The following is a 21,289-nucleotide window of genomic DNA, read 5'->3' on the forward strand; positions in this document are numbered from 1 at the left end:
ATACAGTAAATATTTTGTTTAAACTAATTACTCAATGGGAGCTTTGAAAATAAGTGCTACCTGAACCACAGTCGTGCGCATAACTATGGATAGTTTTCCTATTATATTACAGCAGATGAGCACCATTAACACAAAAAATGGCAAGCCAATTCACAAACAGAAGATTGATTACACCAAGTCTCTTTAGCCTACAGTGGGTGAGATACTATATAAATGAAAGATATTACAAATAAACTGAAACTTGTCAATAGCAAAGAACTGTACAAGTTGACACCTGAACAATGCACTTCTGATGTGGATCTGCTGCCTGCAGTTATGTACCCAGATCTCGTGAACTATTTGGTTAATGATGTAAGCCACTACATATTGGACCAGCTCAAGGCCTACAAGTCTCTGGAGGCTTAAGAGAAGTTGAAAATGAATACATATTTACAACTCCTTGTGGGACCTCTTTTACAAGAGAATCGTAAATTTTACCAAGTTATGTTTTTTCTATACATAAATTTATTTCTTTTTGTAAAATTATAACTACGGCTCATACAACATTAAACTGCATAAGAACTAAAATCAGTAACAAATCCTGAGTATATCTTGCAAAATATTCAAAGGTTGTCTGCACCACCACTGCAGCTTTGGGTAATCTACATGCCAGATGGAGCCATGTATTTCATTGGTCATTCAAATTTCATCTTAAATAAGAGCAGTCTCAAAAACCTAAAATATTCTTAAAGAGAAATGACTTATGTTAGAGGCATTTTCATCACTAGAACAAGAGAAGTATTATGATGTTTCCACTGTAAACTTTATCTAATAACATTGGTAAAAGTATATATATTCCTCAATAAAAATGACAAGAAATATGATAATTCAATCTAGGAAAAAGGTAAAAAAAAAACCTTTCAAATTCAAATAAAAATTAAGGTTTCTAGACTTCAATGCAATGTATTTCTCTTAATATACACTATTTAATAGTACATTTATCTGGCTGCTGGGAAGTGTACTTCTAAATCAGAAATGTAGAAAACCTCACCATTGAATAAAATTACAATCAACAGTCTGTTGAATTTGAGGAAGTGTTTTCTCAGCGAATACTGTAATCAGAACAGCTCGTGAAAGGACAAATCTATCATTATGGTAATCACCTTATCAATTAAAGCCTTTTTAACAAATGTACATTAGAAACCAGCACTGCTCATGCAATAAGCCAAGATGATTATATAAGAGTTTCATTTTCACAATCATCACTGACTTTAGGTTAGAAATTTTACATTTACTACATACAACTACAGAAAGCATCAATTTATAGGATTAGCATTAACAAGCCAACTTCTGAGACAATCCACAAAAATGGGCTTAGGAAAGCTTTGGTGATCAGTTTTTTCCAGTTGATACTTAACTGATAAACTTTGTGGGTACCCTGAATTGTCATAAATCATTCAAAATAGTATTTTACAAAGTAACTTCATTTTCAGACTATCATAAGTAAATAATAGCATGTGTGCTTGGTGTTGTTTTAAATACATGGGTACATTTGTAATACATATAGTAAAGTACTTGTTTAGCAACTGTCATCTTAAACTGTGTGAAGATAGTTGGTAATATTCACAGCTCTGTATGTATAAGAGAAAAGGTGTGCTCCTATGCCCATTATACTGTTTGGTCCGAGATTCTTGTTGATGAACCAAACAAAAACTTCTTTCAGTTTTCTTCTGAAGATTGAAAAAGAAACCCACAAAATCACTTTGTAACTTTACTTCTAAGTATTTACATTTAGTTTTACTACACACTAAATGTAAATACTAAGAATTAAACAAGTTACAAAGTTATTTTGGGGGTTTCTTTTTCATTCTTGTTGATATTTCACACTTTTATTCATCAATTTAAAGGACTACAATAGGATAGTTTTGGTGATTCAGGTGAAAAACCTGGTCAATAGGGTACAATCAATAATTCTGCAGTATTCACTCTTGACCTGGCCTATGTTTCCAAATTTTAATTCTATGATTTTAACTATGCACTGTCATTCCCATTAGTGCAATGATGTTTAATTTTTTTTTATTAATCCACCCACCAAACATAAAAGGAACCCAAAAATCTACTGTAGTCACCCTATAATTAATAGGTCTGCACACTGACTCATTGTTAGGTACCTAAATTATTGCCTAAAAAATGGAACAGCATATGGGGAAAAACAAAAAAATAAGTAAAAAAAAAAGGTTCTCATCTGCAGCCATTGGGCCAATTTTTTTTTTGTACAAGCCTACTACCTAGTAGTATGCCTGTTTATTAGGCCATTTACACTTTCACATGAACAACATCACCCCTAGTCTATAAGTCATTTCCAATTAAAATACTAAACTAAGTAACCAGCATGGTAAACAACCAAAAGGCAACATATTGGCCACTGATCAAGGAATGCGGCCACCTTCCCAAAAAAGTAATTGAATCTGCTGCCATGAACATCATTCAAGAGTTGCGGCTCATCCAGGCAGCACACTGAAACGTTTATGCTCCTCTCGAAGTAAGCGTTTTCTCCTGAATTACGAAATACGCAATGGCATAATTCAAGCACTTTTCCGGGAAGTGGCCGCGTTCCGAGAGAGGTGGCCGCTATGTCGTCGCTTGGTCGTTTATCCTACTACCAGTAGTATGCCTGTTTATTAGGCCATTTAAACTTTCACACGAAACACACTACCCCTAGCCTACAGGTAGGTCATTCCCAATTAAAATACTGAACTAAGCAACCCGTATCACCTAGCAGAGGGTAGCCATTAATCCTACAGTTTAGTTAGGGGTCCAAATTCACTTTAATCAGTAAAGTCAAGATCAGCACACCGATTTATCACATATTTTTTTGAGTCATGGAACACAGTGGAAAAAATGAGCGGTTTATCTGCTTACAGAAGCACATTGGTAAAAAAAAAAAAGGGGGGGGGGAAGTAAATAAACAAAAACATGTCTTCGGGGATACGGACCCACAGACCTAAGAATGAAAAAATCGTAAAAACCTGCTTCTGTAAGCAGATAAACTGTTCATTCTTTCAGATTTATCAATAATGGCTGTTGAAGAGCAAGAGCCCCTGTCAGGTAGCCTCACTTAGGCTGGACTATACCCTCCCGTAGGGTAGCAATGAATCGAAAACTGCAGCAGGAGGCCCCTGGGCTACGAGCGACGGGGAAACGTCGTGACCGTCCATAGGAAACTGGAAATTTCAATATAAATTCCGCACCAAAGGCAAAAGGGACCCAGCGACTGCCAATTCGAGTGGAGAGGCGAAAGGGAGAGATTGCAGTTGATTGCGTGCATTGCCCTCTCGCCGAAAACTAGATCTAGGTAAAGTTAGGCCTAACCGAAACCATATTTGCTTCCGTTACTCCCCGAAAGGCGTGAAACCAGACACCAACAAAGCGGCCATGGCAAAACTTACTATACATCGAAGATAAATCCGGGTGGCGATTAACCAAGAGTAATTCGGTTCATCCCTTTCGGTCGCTGAAGTTATGGGGTAGGCTGTCGACCCAGATACATCTCAGAGTAAGGCATTCCCGCCATTTCTATTTTTAAATGGCTTTTACAACCTCACAGACTGTACCCTGTGTTTTCAGTGTTGATTCTACACATAAGAAACCTTGCATAGGATCAACAACACGTAACACTTCGGTTAACATCGCAGCGAAGTCCACTTAAACGGCAAATTGTTTTCACGCAACGCCATTATTATCAACCAATGACCCTACGGCCTCAAAACTCGGAGCACTACTTTCGTATATTTTCGTCGGACATTTTGTAATTTCGTTATTATTTTTACTTTACATATTAATTATATAATACGTATATATTTTTATGCAGTAGAATTTGAATAAAAACTAAATTTATTTTATACGAAAGTTCGGACGGTATTTATATTTTGCAATTATTAGCCTTATGTTATGGTTCCTTAAGGTTTATTATTATCGCTTCTGAAGTTTCTCGTGCGGAGGGATACACATACTATGGAGCCCCAGAGTCTGGTATTTCATAGATCCCGTACGAGTAAAGTTATCTCTTATTTTGAAAGTTGCAACGCAGTTACTAATACAGAGATATTTAATGCCTTGCAGTTCCAATATAAAAGTGTAATTCAGGTTGAATGCGAAATGTCTGAGAAATTTCAGGTATTCCGAGGAAATTCAGATGTATTTTGCTCACCGCATGCGATAAAATCCCTAGACAGATGTATTTCGTTTTGAAACGCAAGACAAGTTTTTTTTATTATTTATATTATCATTAGTGGAAAACCTACCGCTCGATATTTCAGAACGCCTGCAAACTCTTTTCAAAAACCACATGAAGAACAATGAGACGGAACGAAGAGAAAGTAAGCGTACACGAAAATCATCAAAATATAGGTTTGAATCCATCTTGTGAACGAACGTTATATAATACAGTAGGCTGCGCGAAAAGGAAGTGTCAGATCAAATGACACCAGGGCTTGCCGTGTAAAGATTTCTCGACGGAGAAAACGTCTAGAATAAGTACTCGCTGGCCTTTTATTTAATGAAAATTTTGCTTACCCATAGAACTTTATTGCCCTTGGGACTGTGATCCTCTCCAGAAGGTACTCTGTCATCTTGCATGGATTATTTGTATCTAGGCAAGCGGTGGTGGATACTGGAAACAAAATATGAAGGTTTTACATATTTAACGGTATACCCCGACCAACTTTCAGTGTATCTTTCGTTAACGCCGAAAACATTTTAGGTATCAGGGGCACACTTCGAGACATAAATCCAATAATGTTAATTAACTAACTACCGTGGCTTTGGTTTAAAACAAGCCGGATGATCCGAATGCCAGCTGATGCTTGGTAGCCAAGAGCAACAACAATATCAATGATTCTAAGTTAATCGGAAGCAACTTATCTGCAAACAGCTGTTGTTGATAGAGACAGCGTCTTCCCATTAACATTTTATAATGATCCTTCCGTTAGTGTTACGCAGCTTTTGTTAGGGTTGCAATTGCAAGAGGATGCATTTTATCAATACCACTCACTCACTGCAGGTCTGATAAATGAATAATGTCAGTGTCTCTCTCTCTCCTCAAAGTCAATAAAGTTATGGAATTATTCCCCATAATAAAATGTATCAAAACAAACACGCAAGTTTCTTCGGCCTAGAATTAAATTAGCTATCAGGTCTGATGTGAAAACTATCCTAAGAATAATTCACAGCTTATTCTGGTCTAATGGCTGGGACACGTCTTAGAAATGAGAAGAATCAGGTTCGATATCTTAAGGCGAATCATGCGTCAGGTAGTCAACTGTTGCGGATTAGTTTTTTTTTTTTTTTTTTCATAAGAAATGTGAAACCTGGAGATTTAAGTTTCAAAGGAAATCATACACACACACACACGTGTTGGCATATATGCGTGCCAGCTCATTATGTGCTTCCTGTATAATTGTTTACGGAACAAAGAATTTCATATTATGGAAACGTCACTGCCCACAGGTAACCATACTACAGAAACGGTATGCACTTAAGGAGTGAGTAGCAGTATATCTCACTGAAGGAAATAGTAGCAAATAGCAGAACATCATACAGCAGTAGACACTCTACCCAAAGGGATAATCAAAGAATTATCTGCCATAAAAACTACAAGGATCATCCTCCGCTTATGTAGGCCCTTGTGGTCTCAACTGTGTAGTCCTTTTCCGGGCTGGAGCAGATTATCTCACTCTCTTTGGCCCCCATCACTTGCTTGAGGGGTATCACGAGAAATTTTTTTTTTTTTTTTTTTAGCTGATAGGTAAGATGGGTGAAAGAAGAGTGAGGGCAGTTAGCTAGCTAACCGTGGTAGAGAATAATTTGGAAAGTTAAGTATTAGTAAGAGTAATGTAAAGTGTGGTTTATCCACAATTTTATTTGGGTAAGGGTACAATTTTCTAACTAATCTTAACATAATACAATAATGATTATACATTACATTGACATGGTGAACTGTACAGATTACATATTTTGAATTTTATTACATAATATAATCATATTTAATAAAGTTCCAATTTTCTGTTTAATTTTAATTATCATAATGATTCTTCATTATATCTACATAGTAAATTCTACATATGACTTTTTCACAAGACATTTCTTAATAGCATAATGGTCGAGGTTCATCGCGATGAATATATGAAGATACTCTTCTCCACCATTCTGTGGTCTGTGTTGTTTGGGTCAAGGTTTCTCTCTTCTGCTTCTGATTCTTCTGCTAATTCGCTATTGTATTGAACTAGTTTCCTCCATATATTGGTTGCCAGTCTGTATAATCTCTGATTAATTGGTTCTACTTTGTATTTTTTATGTATTTGTTCTATATTCAGATCGTCATCTTCTTGATTGTTTCTCACTGCAGACCTTAGTATCTTATTTTGGAATTTTTGTAATGCACTTATATTGGAAGTCGATGTTAAGCACGTGGGTATTGGTGGATATTCCATTATTGGTCTGATTAGGCTTTTGTAGAAATGGATTTTGATAGTTGTGTTCATATTCCTAAACCTTTTCAGCTTTGTATTTTGTGTTCTTGCTATCCTTAGCCTTTCTCTCACGTCTTGATATTCCTCTCTGTCCGAATTGCATTCCTAGTATTCTTGTACTTTTAGTAAAATTCATTGGTTGTTGGTCTAACATTATTTGTGCAGGTTTGTATGCAGATACCGATACGAGTTGGAATTTGGATTTATTTGTCTTTATCTTCCACTTCTTTTCAAATTGATTTATTCTTTCAATTTGGTTCATTGTTTTTTGTGCTACTTGTCTTTTCAAATTTGGGTCCCTTCTCCTTGTACGTTTTTCTATGTGTATAACCATTTGAGTTATATCATCTGCAAAGCAGACATCAGTACAGTACTCTGGTGGTGGAGTCACATCTGATGTATAAAATATGAATAATGTTGGACTGAGTACAGATCCTTGTGGGACTCCACTTAGTAACGGGAATGGATTCCCTATGTAATTTTGTGACTTGATTGCTGCTGTTCGATCTTTGATGAAGTTGCATAGTATTTTCTCAAAAATGCCTGGAAGGTTGAGTTGCAATATTTTGTATTGAAGACCTTGTATCCATACTTTGTCAAATGCCTTAGCTATATCTCTACATACTAGGTTGCATAGGTATCTTCTTCTTTGTGACAGTGCAATGTTCTCATAGATTGTTGCTATTGAAATCTGGGTTCATCTTCTAAATCCATATTGATTTTTGCTGTGTAGCTGATTACCTTCTAGGAACAACACTAGTCTGTTGTTAATTATTTTTTCAAATATTTTGCCAGGTATTTCTAGTAATGATATTGGTCTAGAATTCTCTACCTGGCACGTATCTTTTCCTGGTTTGGGAATCAAAATCATTATTGCATTCTTGAATATAATGGGAGAATATCCCATTTAGAGAGCCCAACTGTATATTTCTCTTAATTTTTCAAGTGCAATATCTGGTAAACTTTGAATTATGACCTTGTTAATTCCACTTCTTCCTGGTGCCTTGTGTTTAAAATTTAATTATTTTGATTTCCCATAACTCTATTTTCCTTGTTAAAGGGCAGTCCTCATTGAGTCTACTCATGTCACTGCATGATGCGGATTCGTTCTGTGTCTATGTTGTTCAATGAATTCATTGACTATTGTCTCATGGTGGTTGTCGAAATTTTGGTTATCCTCCTGCGTTATCTGGAATATTTCCTGCCAGTAGGCCTTGTGCAGTACTTCTTTCTCTTGGTCATCATATATTTTCTCATTCCTGTGCTTTATGTATGGCGATGTATGTTTTGCTTCCCATCAGTCTTGCAACGGAATTCCAGAAATGTTTTGGGTTATTGTACTGGTTTTGTGTATTTTTTAGTAAGTCTTCCCAATTTTGATGATATAATCTTGGGTTTTCTTGTATTAACTGTTCTTGTAATGATATATATGTTCTCATTAATGTGTTGTTCCAACCTGTTATAAATACTGTGTTTTGGATGATGTTGTAGTGCCATTGTATCAATTTTAACTTATCACTACTAATAGGGTGTGGAAGTGTTGTGAATTTAGTTATGGGTATATGATTTTTTATAGCTTCTATATTTTTATACCATTCTTCAAGTTCTTCGTCAACTATTTCTTTTGTTATTTCTATCTAATTTGATTTTTTTTGGTTGTCTACTAATTTTTCCTTCTATTTCATTTTTGAAGCCTTCCCAGCTTGCTATTTTTATATTTGGTATTTCTAAGGATGGAATCATTATTGGATTTGTTGACAATGTAATTACCATTGGTATATGATCGGAGGAGGTTGCTGGCCCTCTTGTAATGGTAATATTGAGGTGAATTTTGTTATTTCCTAATATTATATCTGGCTTTCCTTTTCTTTTGTTTGCTACGAAAGTATCAAAATCAGGTCCTAAGTGTATGGTATACTTTTTATTTATTAATCTGACAATTTCTTTACCGGTGTAATTAGATTGCAAATAGTTGGTGTCTGGCATTTAAATCTGCAATGAGATAGGTAGGTTCCCTCCTGTTCAATAACTTCATTACATCTGGTAGCGGGAAATAATGTCTTCTTGGTGGCTTGTAAGCTGTCCTTTGTTAGTTTGAATTTGGACTGCTAAAAAGTCGTCTTGGAAATCGTCTATTATCTTATGTCTAATATTATTCTTGATTGCTATAGCTATTCCTGCAAAGGGTTCATCAGCAAAGTTTTGCGTATATGTATTATATCCAACCATTTTCATAGTTTCATACCATGCTCATTGATTAATATTATGTCGGGGTCTTCTTCTTTATATATATTGTATAATTCAAATTTCTTTGTTTTCCACGATTTCACGTTGTGTTGAATTATTTCAATTCTTCGCAGAGTTGAGTCCATTTGAGTTACAGTGGTCTAATAATTGTGTTCTTTTTCTTTCAGTTTTCCGTTTTCTAGTATTCTTGGCTACTGGTGTAGTATTTTTTGATGCTGAAGTTGATCCCTGTGGATTTTGTAAAATGGGAGAACTGGAGAAATCCGAGAAGCTTAGTAGTGAGGCTTGTATTTCTTCTGTTAATTGATGCTGTGTTTCTTGTAGATGACTTATGCGCCCTGAGGGATGGATTGGTGAGTTCGCGTCTGTATTGGGCTCATTTCCGGGTATAAAGTCTTCATCTGATGAGGAGTCGTCTTCTGAGCTCTCTGCTGTGTTTTCTTCTTATTGTGTGCAGTCTTGCATATCCTGTTGTGTGTCCTGAGTTGCTTGTAAATCTTCTGCTTTGTTTGTACGGTTTTCTTGTCTTTTGTTCCTTTTCATGGTGTTTGCTATCATGTTTATTGTTTCTTCAGAGAAGCACATTGTGGGTAAATTATCTGCTAATATGTTGTTTATTACTGAGGGGTAGAATCCTTCTTGGCGCAGCCCAAGTTTTATTGCTAAATTTGTTATACATCATGATTCTTGTCTCTTCTTGTATTCTACTTATATTATTCTGGATGTTATTTGCATTCGCCTGGCAATTCCCCGTATTAGAGGCTGTAACTTTGGCGTAACTTGTACCGTTATTTATAGTGGATGTTGAATATCTGTTGGCTTTGATCTCTTGAATTTTTCTTTTTATTAGGGCCTTCCTCACTGGGCATTTCGCTGCTAAAGTTCTATGTTGTTGATTGCAGTTAACACATTTTTTTTGTATTTTCTTTGCATTCTCTGTATGTATGATCATGTGATGAACATTCAGAGCATATATTATAGTTTTTATCTTTAGGGCATTCCGTGTACAGATGCTCATAAGAGTAACATCTGTAGCAAAATGACAAATTTACAAATATATCCTCTTCAATATGTTGACTTGGAATGTATTGGTAGGCTATAAATAATCCTCTTTCCATGGCTCTCTTTGCCATCTTCGGTGTTTCAAACTTTATTTTCATGACGTGAGAATTGTTTTGGATTTTTATCACCTCATCCACTGCGGCCCTTTCGTTTTTCCTCTCAATGCTGTCTTTGAGGTGGTTTTCTCTGTTTTCTGCCGTTGTAGCGTCTAGATATTTTGCTACTATAGTTTTCATGGAATTATATTCTGGGGGGTCTAACTTCAAACTCATTATTTTGAGAAGTCTAATCTGACAGGATATTGCTCACTTTGCTTCAGTCTGTCTTGTCGTATGTGAATCTGACACGCATACACACACACACGTGTGTGTGTTGTTCAGATTCAAACAGGAGAAAAGAATCGACAACAAAGTCACAATCATAGATGGTGGGAACAGGAACAACAGATGAAATTGACCAAACAACAAACAGTAAACAAAACGACGTAAATTAAAATGAAGGAAAAAACAAGTATGAGCAACTTGTTGACATGAATTGTTAGTGTTGAATAGCTACTGTGTTATAGAGGCGGATGACGTTGACTTCAATGCAAGGTCTAAAGAATACGATTTAGACCTTGGTAGACTTAGTGTTATTATATATATATATATATGTGTGTGTGTGTGTGTGTATATATATATATATATATATATATATATATATATATATATATATATATATGTGTGTGTGTGTGTGTGTGTGTGTATATATATATATATATATATATATATATATATATATATATATATATATATATATATAAAATTTGTGTGTGCGGTGGGGTTATGACTAAAGAACGCCTTGAGTGCTGTAAAGTATAAGGGCAATTACGGTAAGAGCAGTCTAATTGCTCCAGACATGGTTCACTTGCCCAGGCCAGAAGTACTAAAATTTGAGGGAGATACTTTCAGAGCTTGTCAATGGAAGAAAGAAATAGTCACAGCTGAGCCGTGTGGGTACTCGAAGATTGCCGATTCCACAGAGTGAACGCGAGAAGAGGTTGCCAAGGGGTGTTACGAGGGTGATGAGAGGAAGTCTTTCCACCAGCTAAAGATAACAGTGTAATACTAAAAGCTGGGCGTTGAATAATCCTGATGGGTTCCGTAGCTTGGTCCTCAAGACCTAAATTTCATAATCAATCAATACTAAAAGCTCTAATGTAAAACAAGTTAATGACTGTTGCTATTGTTAAAGTAAGCTCTGTTCCTCTTCAAACCCTTAAGTGTTATGAGTGAAGATGGCTAGCTAGTGCTTGGCGTCAGACTCCAAATCAAAGTGAGCAGATTCCTGTAAGAGAAGATCCATCTCAATGTCTCTTACAGCAAAACACAGGAGTTAACGAATGTGGAATAAACTGAGGGATAATCTGCTCCAACGCGACAAAGGATTAGATAAAGTTGAGACCACAAGGGACTCTACATAAGCCTAGGATGATTCATGTAGCTTGAATGACAGCTAATTCCTTAACCCATCCATTTGAAGAAAATGCCTACCTGCAAGATAATGTCCTGCTACTTTTGTTTATTTAGCCATCCTTCTCCTTTAGTGTATAATGTGTTTATAGTTCTGGCCAGAGCCGTATAGAGTGAATTTGGCCAACCTTTTTTTGACAGGGCGCCATTATCGGGATTGTCCCGATTGAATTCAGCAACACCCAATCCCTGAAATAACATGTGAAGCGTACGCTACCCGCTTACCTTAGCATGCAGCATGCACTCCTCTTGTATGGATTTCAAGATTTTGGTGTTGCTTGAAGAATCCTATGAAGTTTTGCTTAACTTTATTAGGCTCGTAACTCCTTTTCTTGTATTGCATCAAAGGGAATTCTCAACACATTTTTTCTCTCCGAAAAACAACTATTTCTGGAGCATAAACCTTCTTTATCGTATGCTGATCTCCATGTCCAGGAAGCGTCTCTTGTTCTCCCGCCTCTCGCAAGAAGTAACTTACTTCACATGTTAATATTGGAGGGAAAACTTATGGAGGAAAATTAGAATACTAAAAAAAACATCAACTTGAATTACTATGGAGAAAAGGGATAAGAACATAGACTACACTTAACAAACTTATTTACAGTTTCTATATCCTCCCCCAGAAAAAAGTGCAACTCAGTTGCCCACAGATTAATTTTTGTATATACACTTACACTAAGACACAATCAACTTACTACAAATTTAAAATAATAAAAAATAAAAAACAGAACTTTCATTAACACATTACAACTTCAGCTCATGAGTCCATGACTTAACTCTGTTACGTCCTACAACCGCAGCAGTACAACGAGGACGATGGAGATTCATGTCCTCGGGCTGATTCGAACTACGAGTATCACTTGGCCCACCAAGTACATCAACGTCATGAGCAGAATCGCTCTCTGGTCCACCAAGTACGTACATCAACGGCATGAGCAGAATCGTTTTCTATCTGATTTAAATCGCTATTTTGAAAACAAGGATTATGGGTGAGTGACAGCTCAAGAGGATACAAATGATTAATAGTGTGGTGTACAACAACACCATCACCTCTCTTCAGTTTGACATTTCTAACCTTGCCATCGTGGCCCTTTATTACCTCTAGCACCCGACCTAATACCCAGTAAGGACGAGATTTATTCAGCAATTTAACTAGGCCAATGTCGTCATTAGAAATCTTGTCGTTCCAACTGACTTGGTGTAAATCCTTGTATGACTCCCTCAAGCTCAGCAAGTAGCTGACATACCAAAGCTCCTTAAAATGAGACAATATCTCATCTCTAGATGACAACGTGTCCATAAGGGTACCCCTCAAAGTGGGAACACTCTCCCATATGGGAGCCACATTGAGTCTCAGTATAACATTACAATTTGAGTAGACGTTCAGAAAACAATTAGGAGTTATTGTTTCCAAATCATTATCAGAAGAACGATAGGTTAATGGCCTAGAATTGACTGCATTTTAAACATAGTAATGATGGTCAACAGCTCAAAATATGACAACTTAGAACATCCAATAGTTTTGTACAAACAACTCTTCACAGTGCGTATCAACCGCTCCCATGTGGTACCCACCCATACAGTGTACATAGGAATTTTGACATGCTGTATATCAAAAACCTCAAAACTTGCCTTATACTCATCCGACAAAAGAGCTCTCTGCAATATTTCTCCGCCAGCGACAAATGACCTGGCATTGTCGCTATACAAGTGCGAAGGGATCCCATACACATTAGTAAATCGAGTGAATGCAAGAACAAACTGAAGGGTGGACATATTAGGAACTAACTCTATGTGCACAGCACGGACAATTAAACATGTGAACAGTAACATATACATTTTGACATTTTTTCCTTCTTCGTCTCTCACCCAAAGGTGACCAGTGAAGTCCACACCTGTGTGTTGGAAGGGCTTAATCAGATTTACTCTGTGCTTTGGCAAATTCGTCATTCTAGGGTAACGGAAGTTAAGAATATTGAATTTGCGACAGGTAATGCATTTAATCAAAATGTTCTTAATTACTTGTCTCATCTTGGGAATCCAAAATCCACCAGTTCTAACATTGTTCAAGGTGGTCTGGAGACCAAGATGTTTACTTCTAAGGTGGAAAAATTGTACAATAAGTTTAGTTAACTTATGTCCCTTACTCAACAGAATGGGATTTTGAACATCATATGGCACACATAGGGATTTGGCAATGTGTCCCCTAGACCTGATTAGTCCTGTATAATCAAGGAACAAGTCTAGATTATTTACTAAATTAAGGACTTCCTTTGGTTTATCACTATCAGGTAAGTTAAGATAACCCAACTCATTGGGGAAGCATTCCCTTTGCATCTGACTTAAAAGATGAAGCCTTGCAATACTTTCAGGGTTCTTGCTACATTTCCTCATTTTGAATATTGCCTTGAACACCAGGGTAGTTACTCTTAAAACCCGGCAAAAAGACGAAAACCTTTGTACATCAATAACTGGTTCAGGAGAAATTTCTGAATTTATATGAAAGGCAGCATAACTACTGCTCCTTGGAGCCACGAACCTCTTACTGGCATCACACAAACATCCTAAGGTATAATCTTGCCACAATTTTCTAAACTCTGGTAGCCACATTGGTCCATGTTGCCAAAAAGACAATTGCTTCACAAACTTATTAAAGGACAAACCTCTGGTAAGAAGATCACAAGGATTATCTTCACTTTTTACATATCTGAATTGGATGGTTATACCATAATCTTTTAACAAGGACTGTTTGAACACAGCAATATCCTTTACTCTATTACGAGTGAATACACTCTTGACATTAATATTATCAGCAAGGAGCCATTGAAGAACAACTTGAGAATCTACTCCAATGGTGACATCCAAAAACCTGAAGTTGGAAAAAGAATCCAAAACAGTGGGAAGACTCTTTAGGGCATGATGAGCACCAAGTAACTCTAAGGTAGGAAGGGTCTTAGACTTAATAGGGGCAACTCTAGATTTAGCATAAAGCAGATTTGAACAGCCATCAGCTACACTGTAAACGGCAAAGCCATAGCCCAATTTTGAAGCATCAGTAAATACAAGTGAATTAGAAGTCTTCATTAACACAAGACCTTGGAAAAAATACGGTAGACGAGGAATTTAGATCAGTGCAATGCTGGGACCACTTCTTCTGAGTCTCGTCTGAAATTACATCATCCCATTCAAGTTTAGCTGCTCATAATTCCCGCATTAGGAATTTACCCTTGTTTGACACAGGCAAATAAAGACCCATAGGGTCGAACACTAGAAATTTGAGATAAGACATCCCGTTTAGTTTTAGCTGTCCCATCCAAGTGAACCTCACTCACTTGTAGGGTATCAAACTCTAACATATACTTCATCCCTAGGACTTTCTCATATGAGTTCCCATGAGAAGCAAGATTACCTTTTTTGTCAAAACAGACTGCAACTCCTTACTATTAGAATTCCAACTTCTTAGTGTGAACCCACCCTCTTTCAACCTATTTTGGGTTTCCTGGTACACTTCCTTCAAGAATTCAAGATTATTGCCAGTGACTAGCATGTTATCTACATACATATTTTCTCTTAGTATTTTGGAAAATTCATCACTAGCATATTTCTCTGCATGATGCTTCAAGACATAATTCAGAATGAAAGGGCTTGCATTAAAACCAAATATGATGGTCTTGTAACGATAGGTGACCAATCTGTCTCCAACACGAATGAAAAAACAAAAGCGATTTTGATTAGCTTCCTTTGCTAGTTGTATTTGCAAGAAAGCTTGCTTAATGTCGCCTCAACATCGTAAATTTGTTGGACCCGAAATAAATGGACAACTTAACAATGTCCTTCATTAGATTTACACCAGCATATGTAGCCTCATTAAGAGAAGGAGCCTTATTCGTCTTCAAGGAACAATTGAAGACTGGGCGAATTTTGGTAGTCGTACTGGCTTCTATCTTGACTACAGGACGATGAGGAATCCAGATGAATTTGTGATAATCATCTGGAAGTACATTAATTTCTTCGATTATATCATCCCCCAGATGCTGAAGAAACACTTCTTGATAAGAACCCAACAACTCCCTTTTGTCCAGATCTTTTACGACCTTACCTAGTACAGAAAGAGCAACCTTGTGATTAGAAGGAACTTTATTAATTACTTCATCCTTCCATGGAAGTTCAACATAATATTTTCCATTTCATAAGGAAATGCCTTGCTTAAACTTATCAATCTGCAGGCGATCATAATCAGACTCTGTCTCTTCATTGGGACCTAGGGCATCAATATTAAACATTGCTTCAAGTCCCTGCTCTACTGAGCTATCAGGAAACAAGGACTCTAGAGGAGAAAAATGTTTTCTTTGGAGACATAACAAAATTAACAGATGACTATAACACTTCTCCATCTGAACAGGAATTATCAGAGAAACCTCTTACCTTGGTTTCTATAACCTTAGCTGGCAACTGACCCACCGGAATTGCTTGGCCAGGATACAGAAAATTCAAAACATTTCCAAAGGGAAATAAACCCACTCTTGTGGAAAATGTAGCACCTTGCATACAACTTGTTAGAGCAAATTCAGAAAAGCGTTAAATAATATCAACCCCCCGCTAGGCCCACTATAGGCGTTTGTTTGTCATCCTCTGCTAGAGAGGGTTCGGCTAAATGATAGCCTTCTTTTACAATGTTATTAATAGCAGTATGTAATTGGGATATATCAAACTTAATGTTAAGATCAGAAGTAGCAAGCATGTGGACATAATTCTTACCTTGTCCTCGAATGTACACTTTCAAAAGACACTCACCAAACTCACGTTCCGCACAACCTAGGAACGTATTTATCTCGTACTGAGTGGAGGAAAACCCAAAGTCTCTTTTGAGATATTTAACTATATCCTTAGATAAATAACTTCTTTGACTTCCAGTGTCTAACAGACATCTGACTTTTCGAGAACGTTTGTCAACACCATAAAAGGTCAAGGTGAGGACCGGTAACAAATGACGTTCCCCAAGAGAGGAACTATGCTGAGCATTAAAACAAAAACTAGTAAAAGTACTACCGCTACTAATATTTGGACATAAAGCTGTTATGTGAGAATGTGACTTATATTGAAAACACTCAAAGGGCAATTTATTATCCTTACCAGGACAAGAGGATGCATTGTGTTTTAAGCTTGTACACAATTTACACATCTTGAGGGCAATACACTTTACTTGACGTTCAGCCAAGGACTGATGATTATCACAGCGTGACATACTGTGAGGACCTGAACACAATTTACAGGGCAGACTACTCTTTTTTAGGTCTTGGCAACTCCTCAGGACTGGATTTTGAGCCAACATTTGACACAGTACTAAAATTCTCCAAAGTTGAAGGAGATGAACTAGGGGAAAGACCGCCCTTAGAGGGAGGCTGTAGATTTTAAATTTTTTTATTAAACCCGGGCAAATTGCCTTTATTGCTGGCACTGTTTTCTGCCTCAGCATTAGACACTTTGGGCTGTGATACTCTCACTAAGGTTTTAATATTTTCCCTTTAATTATCAAACATATGGTTATGGGTAGGATAATTACAGTCAACTTTATGAATCAACTCCTCCTTAACAGAAGTTGGTAACTTGGAAAAAACAATGTGGCTAAGAAGCTTACACCCTGCAGTATCTTCCTCTAACAGGTCAATATTGTATTGCTTTAAATCGTGAATTATGGCATGACATTCATTAAAGTAAGTTCGTAACCCATCGAAGCCAACATCAAATGAAGAACTAGACAACAAAACTAAATGATTCATCTATTATATAAGGTATTTCAAGGAATTCTTCCGTAAGAAGATTAATAGCACTATCATAATTGTCATCATTTATAGAAAGATGACTTATAATCTTAAGGGCACAGCCCGACAAATAACTACGTAGGTAGGTTAACTTGTTTGCATCAGACAAACATCCACAAGCATCAATACAATTAGAGAACTGGGTAAAAAAATTCTTGAATTCCAGCTTGTCCTTGGAAGTACCATCAAAGATTTTGCACTGTAGCTTGGGAATTTTAACAGCCATAGAAGGCTGAGAGGATGCACTATTAGCTACAGTAGTGGAACTCTCAACTTTCCTTTCCAATAAGGTAAGCTCATCAAGAACAGAGTTATTATAATCCACTTGGGAGGTGATTTCAGACATTTTACTTTCTTCCTCACTCTCCTCATCACAGAGGGCATACAACTCTAATATGCTCTCATCCATCTCTCGAACTTTACTTAAGTGCTTTAGAATTGTGTCCTTTCTAACCTGGAAATGAATCTTAAGGTCAACATCATCTAATTCCTTAAATTTCTTCAGACTTACTGATACACAAGCCTTATACCCAACTCACTTCTTTACCAGCTGGGGTAATTTAACTTCAATGTCAGACATCATCAACTAATCAGCAAAGGCTATACAGTACACAGCAGAACGACCCCCTACAATGATCTGTTCAATTAGCTCATTAACCATGGGTGATAACTAGAACGAACTGCACAGCACAACTATTTCACCACCCTCAGCTTAACATACTGCAAAAGCAAAGCAGATGACTGACAGAATAAGGAAACAAATAGGTTAAGTAAGGCTTGTAGCCTAAGCGCAAAATCAGAAAACAAGCCCAACCCACACTCAGAAGCAAAACACAACAAACAAATCGCGTTCAGCAGAAAAGATCACACATGTTACCTCCACCACTGACTTACGACACACCTACTACTAAGAAAAACTAAAAAAAAATATGATTTGCATTTACAACCAACACTTCTCGACCGCAACCCGACTGCGACACTGTGAACTTACTGGGGCCACCAACATTTCCCGTAACACTAAATAGGACAATACCTATATAGCCTAGGTAGGTAATTACTTACGGTGAGAACGAGTTCGAAAATAAGCAAAACTATCTAATTTTCGACACTGACGATACAGGCGTGCGAAGAGCAAATACGCCAACAAATGGTCAAAACTTCAAAAACTGAAATGTGGTTCTAGGATACTACCTACCTCGGAAATATTTGTAACTGCATTACGGCAACAACGAATCCTCACGTAGCCTAGAAGACAAACCCTAAACTACCTAACCTAGCTAGGTAAGGACACAGAAACTGTATTAGTTCATACATTAAACAAAATCTTGAAATTATATCGGTATTGTCCCGACTGAATTCAGCATCACCCAATCCCTGAAATAACACGTGAAGCATACGCTACCCGCTTACCTTGACATGCAGCATGCACTCCTCTTGTGTGGATTTCAAGATTTTGGTGTTGCTTGAAGAATCCTATGAAGATTCGCTTAACTTTATTAGGCTCGTAACTCCTTTTCTTGTATTTCACCAGAGGGAATTCTCAATACATTTTATTCTCTTCGAAAAACAACTATTTCTGGAGCATAAACCCTCTTTATCGTATGCTGGTCTCCATGTCCAGGAAGCCTCTTTTTTTCCTGCATCTTGCAACTTTGAAAGCGGTATTAGTAACTTACTTCACGTTCACGTGTTAATATTGGAGGGAAAACTTATGGTGAATACTAAAAAAACATCAACTTGAATTACTATGGAGAGAAAAGGGATAAGAACATAGACTACACTACACTTATTTACAGTTTCTATAACATCTTGCTCCTGTCGTGTCACTAAGTGTCCCTCGTTCATCAGTCAGACTCCGACATATAGATATATATATATATATATATATATATATATATATATATATATATATATATATAGATATATATATATATATATATATATATACGGCTCTGGTTCTGGCTATTCATGGCCAGTGATACTTCATAGTATACGTATATATATATATATATATATATAATATATATATATATATATATATATATATATATATATATATTTTTTTAAGAACATATCGCACTGAAATGAGCTTATTCTTACTTTTCGGCTTACCATGAGAAGTTCCTCTTGACTAAAGACGTGGTCATTTCTTACAAAGTTAATGAGGGTAGAATATTTTTATTTATGGTCGGTATAAGTTCAGTATATCTTAGTCTTACCAGACCACTGACCTGATTAACAGCTCTCCTAGGGATGGCCCGAAGGATTATATATTTTTAAGTGGCTAGGAACTAATTGGCTACTTAGCAACGGAACCTACTACAACTTATCGTGAGATCCGAACCACATCGAGAAATTAATTTCTATGACCAGAAATAAATTCCTCTGATTCAGCTTTGGCGGAGCGAGGAATCGAAACCGGACCTTGAGATCGGTAGTCGAGCATGTAACCGACTCGTCCAACCAGGAACACACGGTCAGTATGAGAACGAAACACTTGATATTATAAAGTCCTTGCGTGAAAAACGAAAAGACAATGTAAAAATGTAAAACAAATTATGATGATACTTGAACAAGCATAAACAACAACTAAATAGATAATTAAATAATGAATAAATAAGGTAATAAATTAATGAACTTACGACTTCAGTGACTGGACGAGTTCGTAACACCCATCAGTTATCTTTCCTCGAATCCTCGTTTACCCTGGGGAAATCGGTACTCTTCGAAAAACACGGGCAGACACAGTGACTGCTTCTCACTTCCCCCTCTGTTACAAATCTCTGGTAAGCGATGTTTCCGTGGATTCCTTCCTTCGGTGTTCAGCAACTGCCTTTTACATTTTCCCCTCGGTGCTGTAAGTTTTACCACCACGAAGAGTTCTCTCTGGCGTGGCGTTTAAAGACCTGCCTTGGTGCCAATTTTACAAAAACAATAACTGACGCGTGTGACAGACCTTTGAATGTCTTTGAGACAAACCCTGAGGCTATTATTATAAGATTATAGGGGCTTTTAATTTAAGAGAGAGAGAGAGAGAGAATATGTTTGTACATGATTGTTTATTTTCTCAATCGTCCAACTTACTCTATGTTAGGATGCTTTGTTTCATATGTCCTTGGTTACCAATTTATTCTTTGCCTGTGATATTAAAAAATCAAGATATTTGTAGAAAGGGGTAATGCCTCCAGACACATACAGTGACCACCGAAAGCGCCCCTTGGCGAGAATCTATAAGCAGCTTTTCCGTGGATTTAAACTTATGCACGTGGAGCAGTTTGAAATATTGGCAAGAACACCAAAATGAAATATGTTTATAGAAAAAATGTTTCCGTTTCTTGTTATTGCATAAAAAAAACTTTATCAGTCGTGAACCTACGGAATTAACTTAGAATTCTGCGTAACGGAAAAGATATATGATATCTGAATTGGGAGAAACTGTTTTAACTCTCTGTTGTTGTTATAGATTTGGCAGTATGCGGAGACAAACTCATTTCATTTTGGAATCACTATACTAGTCATCTGTCCATCGTCTGTGTGTTTTTTTGTATGGTAACACTGCGTCCCGGGCTTTAGACAGTTACGCTATGTGTAAGTTTTAGGTAAATAAAAGGATATCTGGGTGTACATTCGCAACTGAAAAGTGTTTTAATAATTTACTGTATGCGAATTACACCGTTAATATTCGAAATAGGATATTATTATAATCGTTGAATGTAACTGTCTAAAGCCCGGGACGCAGTGTTACCATACAAAAACACCACAGGCGGATGGACAGATGGAAAAAAACAGAGTATAGTCCTTTGCACTTAACGAATACGCAGCTTATAAAAAATAAGTGCAGGTAGGGACGGCGGTGGGGGTCGGGGGGAGGAGGGCGACGCAAGATTTCCGATAATAAAATGGCGAGATACTTATAGTAATTGTGTTAGAAAATGGGCCAAACTTTTTTCTTGCCATGTAACTTTTACATATTACATTTCGTTTCACTGGTGGAAAAGTTAAATAATAATAATAATAATAATAATAATAATAATAATAATAATAATAATAATAATAATAATAATAATAATGTTAAAAAAATCCGCAATTATATATGAAAATATATTTGTGTAAAAAACAATGTTAAGATCTACACTGA

The 21,289-nt window shown here is 36.7% G+C and overlaps 1 protein-coding gene across 3 annotated transcripts in view; it reads right to left on the reverse strand.

Annotated features, from left to right (window-relative positions):
- The window catches only part of LOC135205633 (wings apart-like protein homolog), a 115,146-nt gene extending 96,432 nt beyond the window's left edge, over positions 1-18,714 (reverse strand). Inside the window, exon 1 of one of the 3 annotated variants that reach the window (XM_064236438.1) lies at positions 18,562-18,714. In XM_064236438.1, the coding sequence (XP_064092508.1) occupies positions 18,562-18,569 (8 nt within the window). In that variant the 5' untranslated portion in view covers positions 18,570-18,714. Of the gene's footprint in view, positions 1-3,428; positions 3,756-11,554; positions 11,700-18,561 lie in introns of those variants that run through there. The other 2 variants (XM_064236437.1, XM_064236439.1) reach the window with 2 other exon arrangements.
- Between the last annotated feature and the right edge of the window lie 2,575 nt (positions 18,715-21,289).

The sequence above is a fragment of the Macrobrachium nipponense genome, chromosome 24 (genome assembly GCF_015104395.2).
Source record: "Macrobrachium nipponense isolate FS-2020 chromosome 24, ASM1510439v2, whole genome shotgun sequence".
NCBI classification, from domain to species: Eukaryota; Metazoa; Arthropoda; class Malacostraca; order Decapoda; family Palaemonidae; genus Macrobrachium; species Macrobrachium nipponense.